The 10535-nt window shown below is 39.0% G+C and overlaps 1 protein-coding gene across 1 annotated transcript; it reads left to right on the top strand.

Moving 5' to 3' along the window:
- The first annotated feature begins 229 nt into the window (after nucleotides 1–229).
- Nucleotides 230–9450, top strand: LOC147021671 (trypsin-2-like). Its single transcript, XM_085891900.1, has 5 exons — nucleotides 230–384; nucleotides 887–1061; nucleotides 3986–4245; nucleotides 6959–7098; nucleotides 7454–9450. Exons 1-5 carry the CDS (start codon nucleotides 330–332, stop codon nucleotides 7688–7690), a joined length of 867 nt encoding a protein of 288 aa, XP_085748026.1. The 5' UTR covers nucleotides 230–329; the 3' UTR covers nucleotides 7691–9450.
- Nucleotides 9451–10535: the final 1085 nt, after the last annotated feature.

The raw sequence follows: 10535 nt of genomic DNA, 5'->3' as shown, positions 1-10535 counted from the left end.
GAGAAGGAATCGGTTGGGAGGGCGATGATGAGCAGACTGTGGTAAGAAGCATAATTTGTCATTTCCGCGGCTTTGGGGATCCATTCTTTTGAAGAAAAAAAAAATCACGGTTCATTGAATTGAGGAAAAGTAGAACTTTTTGTTTCTTCCCTCCCACCTTATTCCTCCTGTCCCTCATCCAACTGCCCCCGTCCCACCCCATGTCGTGTGAATGTTTATAAAGGCAGCACAGAGAACATGCTAGCCAGATTCTGCAGGAGCAGATATTCTGTATCGGCAACAAGAAGAAGGAGAAGGAAGCTCTGTGACACCTCCTCTATTCGAGCAGAATGAAACTCCAATATGTACCTTCATTGCTGATGCTGCTGCTGTATATACAGATAGGTGAGATTGTCCAGTTTGCTGGTTTGGGTTCCTCTTATTCCCATATCTATTCATTTTGATTTCGAAAAAAATCTAATGAGTGATCTTTAACTGGGACTATTTTACACTAATGATCTTCAACTGGTCTGTTGTGGCCTTCGTCCCAGTTGTAAGAGCAACGCAGCAAATTCATTTGCTTGGGAGTGCATTCTGTAGATTTCCCCCCCCCCCAATTAGACATGATTATTTTATATTTTCTAATTTATTTGAAAACTAATGAAAACCTTTCCGAAATATTCAATAAAACAAATGGGGTTTTTTATTATACATGTACACATCATGAATACTTATGTACCGTGAAGACCATGTTTGCTCATGAAGGCTTGTGTACGTCTCCGTCGGTGGACAGGTATAACATTGCATGGATCGATGTATGCTAACTACCATGGTGTAGTCCATTAAAGTTGTGCTTAATCATGGTATCTATCCAGCTTGATGATCTTTCATTTTATTTTCCTCCAAGCACCCCTTGCAGGGCATACAGCAAATAGAGTTTACAAGGTGCTTGGTGGTCAGTCGTGTGTCCCTCATTCTCAGCCATGGCAGGCATCCTTGATAAACCAAAAGGGGATACACCAGTGTGGTGCAGTCCTCATCAGTGAGAAATGGGCTCTTACAGCTGCACACTGTCTAAAAAGGTAATTCATTTTTATCATTACACATTGTCGACATATTGTAGGTATTTATTCTATTTTTGCGCTCAGTATTTAAAAGGACAAAGCACAGACAAACAACCATAGGTTGACAACCACAGTCTGGGCCTAATGGCTTCTTCCTATGTTGAAGTTCCTTGGAAGGGAACTCATAGATTACGACTACCTTTAGAGGGAGCTTCCATTGCATTTGCCTCAATAGTTGCTTGCCATATTGCTTCGATATATAATGTACATGCATGTTTTTAAACATACAGTAGGTATGAATACAATGCTGAACACATGCCTCAAAGATGACCTACAGGGAGTAGAACATTATATAATTAGGCAAAAGGGTGTGGCATGCTTTCTTGTTTGACTGTTGTCTTCAAAGCCTGGAGTGACAAGCTGAAACATGCAGAATCAGGAAATGTGTTTTATAAGTTGTGGAAAAGACTGAGGGAGAGAGAGAGAGAGAGCGTGCGAATGAGCGAGCGCAAAATGTGATTATGAGAGTTACACTCATCTTGGTTAAATGAAGCAAGAGAAGAGGGATAGAAAAGAAAACAGGCCCTTTAGTAGTGCTGCAGTGAACAAATCCATGACATGGTGGCATGATGTTTTGAGCATCTGTTAAAGAACCAGAATTGGTGATGTAATAGTTTGAGTGTTTGCTCTGAGTCGAGGACGTTGGTGGTTCGAACCCTGGTCGAGTCCCACCAAAGACTTTAAAAATAGGAAATGCTGCTTCCTTGCTTGGTGCTGAGCGTTTAAAAGGATACAGCACAGACAAACAACCATAGGTTGGCAACCATAGCATGGGCTTTGATTGGCCTAATTGCGTCTTCCTTTGTTGAACTTCCTTGGAAGGGAACTCGTAGATTACAAATCCGAAAGAAACATTTTTTTTTTTCAATGAAAAAACATGTCGGGATGGAATTCCCCAAAAGCAACCAAACGTGGAAGGAAGGAATGATAAGGTCTGAATGACACCACAATCCTTTTACGGATTGCCACCATGACATCGTTTTGAAATTTTTGTCATTATTGGTGACAATTGTAACAACTCTATGAAGATGTCTGTTAGAGGTCGTTGTAGATTTGCAATGTAGGTTTGGTGTGATTATGTATTTTATTTGTTGTGGGATTGAGATGGAAAAATGTGAAAAGATGTCATGATGGCAATCTGTAAAAGGAATATGGTGTGTATTGTGGTGTCAATCCTACCTTGTTGTTTCCTTCCTACCTTGTTTTTTTTTGGAGATTCCATCCCTACATGTTTTTTCATTCAAAAAAAAAAACCGTTTTTCATGATCTGCATGTCAATGACGTCATCATCCAGTGCATTATTTTGAGGGCATTATTTTACATGTGGAAACCCCCGATCCCACCCCTCTCAACGACATATCTCATGCAAGTCCCTTCCTTGGTTCCCTTAATGTCCCATCCAATATTCTTGTCCCTTCTGTTTTAACTCAAGCATTCTGATACCCTATTGTTCCTCACTTTTGGAGTCATCTATTTATTTTGTATGCCAACATGGCGGATTATTTCTTTAAGCTCTCTCATGTCTCTGCCCCATCCCTTCTATTCCATTCCCATACTCCTATGTCCCACAAATCTTCCTCCCCTTCTCTCCCAAACTTTGCTCAGCTCCTTTAGTTCTCCTACAATCCTACATTTTCTTATTTTCCTCAATTTACTCCCTAGCCATATGAACTCAATAAATAGATACCTCCATTCCTATCCAATTCCCTTCTGTTCCTTTTCTCAATGTTGGCATTTCCAATTTCCTACTCTGTGTATGTTCAATAAATAGATGCCTTATGAAGGGGTCAGATGATCACATCTATTCACACAAGGAGGCAGGTATGGCACGATTTGCATGAACCAGAGTGTGCAGACATTCTATGGAAAGGTGAATTTAGATTTCACTTTTCAATAACCTGTATGACCACCTGTGAACCTCAATGAAAGCATCAGCAGACTATTCTGTGCCATTTTCCTTCATAAATGATGCATTTTGTCATACCTTACAATCCAATGGCCACGTAATCCATGACAGAGACTTTACTGCAGACATTGAGTTTTACGGGAGAATTTCTCACTTTGCTCATGCGTAAATGGTGTTCAACAGGTTGTGATGTATTGTGGTTGTTATTTTTCTTAACATTCGATTAAAACAATTTTTAGTACGCAAATGATACAATAGCCAAGAGAAAATGTCGCTTCCTTCAGTTGGAATCATTGTGAATGCTTCAGCAATTATTGTGCTCGGCTGGATGACATTTATCAATAATTCAGTGGAAGATCAATTCGACGATTTTGCGATCTCTCAATTTGGTACTTTAGCAATGTATTCTAGCACATTTTTCATTCTTGTTAGTTATGAAAATGTTCCAGAATAAAAGGTATGGCTTTTAAAGGCTAAGGTCTTCACTCTATGGTCACTTTTCATATCAGCATATCATTTTGTACACAATTGATGGAGTGGCCAATTTCTTCCAATGCCATCGATACATACGGAGTGTTACTGTATTCCATGATAAGATACGGCATTATTTGGAGGAAGAGAACACTGGTGATGCCCAGAGTCTTTAGTTTAAATAGCAACAAGTATGACATCAATGTATTGTTTCTATAATATCAGTGGAAATAGTCGAGACCTGTCAATTTTGCTTCCCAAATTATTTCAGCCAAAAAGGTGAAATTTGACAAAGCAGTCACCTCATGCCAGGAGTGATGTGCTTGAGGGAAATTGAATATCTTAAGTGAAACACAACCAAAATGAATGTTGAATAGCTGTTTCTATTTCACATACTTGTCTCCTGCATAGGATTCAGTTTAAAAACTGGAGTCAGTGTAAGGGTGAACAATGCCAACCCCTTTGCTCCCCCTGACCACTTCTCAATTTCTTTCCTTTCTCCCAGCATCCCTCCATGGCGTTCAGTCACCTTACTGCTTGGAAAGTACCACATACGCTCATCCGAGGTAACCGAGCAGAAGGTGCTCGTGAATCGACGTATTGAACATCCCAAGTATGACCCAGAAACTCTGGACCATGACCTCGCTTTGCTTCGTCTGGCAAAACCTGCACGCCTTTCTCAATACATTCAACCAATCGCACTTCCTGGTCACCCAGCATATCCCAACCAGCCCTGCACTATCTCGGGATGGGGTCTTACTGAGGGTAAGTCTTGCTGCCTGCTGGAGATATTTAAAGGGACTGCTCCAAATGCTAAAATGGCAAATCACTTATTTCCGAGTGTCATTTGTTTCTCTCCAACAGATGACAAACTAATGGTGATTCAACAATTTACTGACTACCAATGTATAACTTAATAAAGGATGTTGATATCATGGAGTAAAGTAGTACTCCATTTCGAGGGATGATACGGGGAAAAAATGGCCACCCATTCAAATGTGTACACAATGATGCGCTCATAAACGACTGTCGAGTGAAGTCATAATCATTTAAAAGCCATAACTTTTATTCTCGAGCATTATTTTCTGAATGACCAAGACTTAAAAAGACGTCAGACTACATTGCTAAAGTTCCAAACGAGAGATGGCTAAAACGCATATTTGTACTTCTTCTTCTGCTGCCCACCAAAAACAACGTAAAACTGTAGCCCGACCTAACTCAATAACTGCTGAGGCCATGATGGTGATTCCAACGCAAGGAAGTTACTTTGTCTCTGGTTGAGTGCATGCAACCCAGAATTTTAAAATATACAAAACATTAATCGTTTAATTACGGGAAAAAAAAATCAAACATAAATATGGATGGACTCAAGCAAACCAGGCCAGGATTGGGGGAGGGGGGAAATGGACACTGGAGAGAATCATTCCAAAAGTGATACATATTCAACCCATCCCACAAATCAAATGAAACAAGTATTAAAACAATTTAATAACATTGATGGATTTAATCCAAACCAAAATAACAAAATATATCAAACATTAAGCATTTTATTATTTTTTTTGAAATGACATTCGCATTGACATTTCCACAAATGTGGTGATCCACATAGTGAACTGAACCAAAAGCCAGGATTGAGGGGAGGGGGTTAGAATGTACCCAAAGCCAAATTTAATAACACGAGAAGAGTGCCCGCCCAAAGGGCAATCTTGTTCCAAGCATGCAACACGTTCTTCTGATGCACATCATTATTTGGATGGTGCACTGTATAGGCAATTGACAGCCCTGAGTAGGCAAAAAAAAACAACCCATCATGTGCATGAAGCACAAATATACCTACTGCCTATAATTTTAAACACCTCACTGCAGAGGAAAATGTGGGGACAGGAATACTGTACTGTAAATGGTGAAGACTTGTAATACCCCCACCTGGAGGCGGTGCACGATACACATTGACATCGAGAATTTGTGTCCCTCCCTCCCTCTCCTCCTCCCTCCCCCCTCAAGACCACCAGCAAAGATATAAACACCCCAATACACTAATTGGTGTCATGCTGATCCGATGTAGCAAGTCTGAATGTAATCAGCCCAGAACTGGAGGAGGAGTAGCGTGACAAACAAACACACAAACAAACACCATAGCAAAATAACAAAATATATAAAACATGAAGAATTTTCTTACTTTAAAAAATTGCAGAAACAAGAAAAAAAAATTCAAAAATGTAAAAACCAGGAGGGATCCATCCATCCATTGGAACCATACTCTGTGCAGAGTGTTGGAGCTGCCTAATCAGTCTCCTTGACTGTTGGACACAATCCTCGACGAGTCGCCACTCCGCCACAGGATACCAGCAAGTTGGCACTCATTTTTCCGACCTCGGAAGGTTGACAGGCAGAGTCAACCCCACCTGGTATTAATTCAACAACTGAGTGGGATTTGAACTCAGGACCCTTGGATCCCAAGCCCACCACCCAAACCATTAAGCCAACACCAAGCATAGAGGGATGAAATCTCAAAAAAAGCAACCAGGCAAGGTATGAATGACACCACATTACGATTCCACAACACGAAACCACAATCCTCTTATCGTTTACAATCACGACATCTTTTGACGTTCTTCCATCACAATCCCACCAAAAAGTAACAAAGCGAACCAAATGCTTAACCCCGCTTTTTGGCTTGCATGCACAGAGTAATTACACCACTGGTAAAAGGGAATTGAAACACAAACCTCGAGACTTCAAACTAACATTGGTAGGTGAACACCGATTGCAGAGTTTGCCTCTGCATTTTAAAGTTTTGTTCAAGTGGGTATACGAGTAAATAAAACATGATCCCATGAGCTTTCTGGTTGTGCGATTAACAATGCAACTCATGGATTTGCCAGGACCAATTAAATCTCAAACAAACTATTTTTGGTTGAATGTCAATTTAAAAGCTTCAATGTCAAATCGTTTTCTCTTGTTTTAGATCATTAAAAAGAGATATTACATAACCCTGTAGGGACGTGAGACAGGTGTTCAAAATGTTCGACTGTCCCACCCAAAGCAGGGTTGTTGTCATGTACACTCCTCTCAATTTTAATCTCTCTACAGTTCTGGGCTTGAATAAACCAGAGATCTACATCTTGCTAGTTGGAGTTTTCTCGATGTTCATTCTTTGCTTTTGACTCAATTAACTCTTTTATTAGCTCGCCGGTTTAAAGAACAGAGAGCTATAGCGATACCCCGGCGTGAGCGTCAGCGTGAAAATATTATTTACTTTCTAATGTTTTTATCTACCACACTATTTTTTTTACTGATTACAATATACAAATACATATATTGCTTTAAAATTATTTGGATCAGACTTCACTGTAATGCTTTATAAAAAAAAAATATTATTAGACTAGTCCGAAAAATGTGTAAACAGGCGAGCATTGGGTGGCTTTGACACCAACTCTCTGATTTCCCTTTGCATCCACATTCCTGCCATGAACAGATGGTTTCCCAAATAAGTTGCAGTGCCTCAATGTTCCTGTGTTGGAGGAACAAAAATGCATAAACGCTTATGGTCCAAAAGAATTTTCCTACAACATGTTGTGTGCCGGGTACTTGGATGGAAAGAGGGACTCTTGTAAGGTATGTACACTCACAGCATACTGATTGATTTACCTACTTCTGTATGATGTATCTATCAATCGCTGTGGAAGCCATGTCTTCTCTATGATTTTGGGGAAATCCATTTGCAATGCCATATGTGTTTCACAGCCAATGTGTCCTTTAAAGAAAAACGTACATGACACCTTTTCTTCTCTTGTTCACTTGACTCTTTTTTTTCAAACAAGGAATTTAAAAGTTTCATTGCTGATGTCCTTACTCAAATCTTATTATTTCATCTTCTGCTGAATAGTTCTGATGTAGCAAGAATGTGTAACATCCTCCTCTCACTGTGCTGTCTTCCTCATACCCCTATCCTTGTATCCTTTGTACCCAGGGTGATTCTGGTGGCCCACTGGTATGCCATGGGCAGCTTCAGGGCATCGTTTCTTGGGGGAAAGGATGTGGGAGGGAAAGCAAACCAGGAGTTTATGCCAAAGTGTACGGTGCAAAATCTTGGATCGAGGACGTTGTTGATGACAGTTTCAATTCCTATTCCTATTATCACCACATTCGTTCAGGTTCATGGTTCATGAATCATGGAAAGAAATTGCACAGTCACAGCCACAACTGACACTTCCAAGTCTGTCCAATAATCTTAAGATCACCTTCTGTCCTCTTAATTATGTGACAGTTGCGATAATGCCATAATTAGCCAGATTTTTTTTTAAACGTGCATTAATTAATATGGAGCACACATTTTAAGGAATGTACCCTTCATAACACTGTTGGTTTATAATTATTTATCATCCAAAAATGGGTTAATGGATTTATTGCACAATACAAATGCATGTTATTATTTCTATGAGGAATTTCAAGGTTGAAGTTAATTTTTTATTAAAAATTACAAATTTCACGGAAGGTAATAAAATGTCACATCTTTCTCAAGGTATTTGGTTACACACGATTGTCCCATTGATGTAGGAATGTGATGATGCTTTCTACTAGAAATGTTTTTGATGGGTACATTGCCATTTCTGGACAAGTGCTTTGATGTATTTCGCAACTTGTTCTTTGCATTGTCCAAAGAAGTGAAAAATCACAATATGATAATTCTGGACTGAAGGAAGGTTGATTTAGAACTAACCATTCAATCTCTGCTTGAGTGTCCAAGTCCTTTTTTGTTTGTTTTTTTGTTAGTCTGGTGGGATTGAAATCCTTTGGTACCCACATATAACACTAAGGGCTGAATTTATGAAAGGTGTTTAAAAGTTAGACTCATGTCAAATTGCTAATTGTGCAATGATCACCCATTCAATGTTAATCGCCAATCGCTGAAGAGTGATTATCTAATGCAAACCCAATCATACATGTTTAAATAACAAAGAAACTTCCACATGCTAACGAGGGCATGTTTGTGAGTGTGTTTAAGGGTTTGAAACAAGCACTGCACGGGGATAATAAGAGGTAGTTCACATGGGATGGTGAATATGGATGTGTTAGGAGTGCTTTAATTCGCTCAAGAGGAGGCAGAAGTGGACAAGAAGAGGGCAGTTCATCAACGTGTATTGAGAATCTTGTCGGAGAGATGCAATTCTCTGGAGAAGAATGACAATATCAAATTTGTCCGGAGATGCAGAATCTCTAAGGAATAATTTCGTTGTTTGCCGAATCTAGTGCAAAATGACCTGGATCAATGTATGATGAGGGACGATGTGCTGAATCCCCTCCAACAATGGTCTGTGGTGCTGAGATTCTAAGCAAGTTCATGTTTTCAATTGGATGCTGGAAAGATTGTGGCGTTTCACAGGATAAATGGCCATTTATATGCACACAGCTAATCGGCTGCACTAAATTTCAATGTTCAACTATTTTTTTTAAATATTCTACAATTAACAATCCACACATGACCCTGAAACTGCCCTCATCTAGTTTGTTTCAGTAATGTGGATGTGCAGGCCTGTGATCTTTACTGTATCCACTGGCACTCTTTTTGCCACACTGTGATTGAAAATCTGGCCATAATATTTGACTATTTAACCTCGAGCTTCACTTGCTTTGTTTGGTTTATTTCATTTATATACATAACTCACTTTACCATAACACTTTTGTTTCATTGTCATTTGTAAAACCCGACAGACCCTGTAAAGTAAAATAATGTGAAATTGATCAACCTTACATTGTCCACTCATGTTATTGGTCAGTAAAGGGTGTTTGCATGTGTTTATGAAAGTTTACTATATCATGTCTAGGACCTTCTAAACCTATATTTGTACTTCTTACACATTTAAAATTTTATTCTTACACACATTTAAAATTTTATTCTTACTCATTTAAAACTATTTTCTGAGGATTTTATTCAAATGTGTCAATAAAAATGTTGTAGCAACTGCACTATTGTTTTCTTTTTGTATTAACCAATGACAAAATTAGCTAAGATTGCATGTTCAGTTTCAACAAGTTTTAGCATGGGAAGTAGCTTACCTCTGTTGACAAGTTTGTCTGAATCAGTAAACTTGTGCCCATATGAGTCCATATTTGTGCCAGTCACTGTCCATGTCTGTTTGTCAAGTTGATGATCATGTCATAGTTTGCATTAATCAGTGAGCCTGAAGGATTTTTCTTTCAGTGAAGAATCATAAAAATAGAGTTATAATCATAAAATCATAAATAGCTAGAGTGGTCACAAGCATCTAAAAGGATTAAAACGTTTCAGTATTTGCTGTAATTTTCAGATTTCAGTAGAATGGAGCTGGTAACACAAGTTTTCCTGAAATACTTGCAGAAGTAAAATAAATGAAGCTTTGGATACATTTTGTAAAACAGAACTCTGATAATGGGAGCACCACAGTGGAACGATGTGCGGTTCCTGCTAATGTAAATGAAAACCCTCTTCTGTTCCAACTTACGTCACTCATGAGGCATCAACAAAACCCTGAAGCATCAACAAAACTGTAGGGCTGAATCTGACATACGTTGGCATCACACCAACATCAAAAAGCGACAAAATATTTGAAAAACAGAATGAAAAGTTATTGAAGTCAAACATGAAAATCAGATGCTCATTCACTGTCAAATGTGAAAATCACATTTTTTTTTTCAATTTTATGTTGAAGGCTCCAGGCATGGGCTGAATAGTCCTCATCGAGGCCAAGCCTTAAATAAATGAACTGCATGAATCGAAAAGTAAGGAAAGAGAATAGTCTCAGAGTTTTGAGAAAGTAAAAAATCTGCTTTTTGAAAAGGGGAAGGTCAGAAGTGTTTGGGAAGACTTGAGAAGGTAAAGAGTTCCAGAGTTTGGCAGTGGAGGGGAAGAAATAAACATCGTAATGGCTCACCCTTGAGTTGCCAATGGCCACACAATAATCATGTGATGCAGGCTTGTCGAGTATTCCTTGGTCTCGCCAATGGTAGAGGTACACAAGCAGCAAGTTCTTGCAAGCAGAAACCGAAGTAATATCTGTGGAAAAGAGAAAGAG

The sequence above is a fragment of the Eptatretus burgeri genome, chromosome 8, assembly GCF_056783735.1.
Source record: "Eptatretus burgeri isolate ZD-2024b chromosome 8, Ebu_testis_v1, whole genome shotgun sequence".
NCBI lineage: Eukaryota > Metazoa > Chordata > Myxini > Myxiniformes > Myxinidae > Eptatretus > Eptatretus burgeri.
This window is presented reverse-complemented; position numbering and strand designations above follow the sequence as displayed.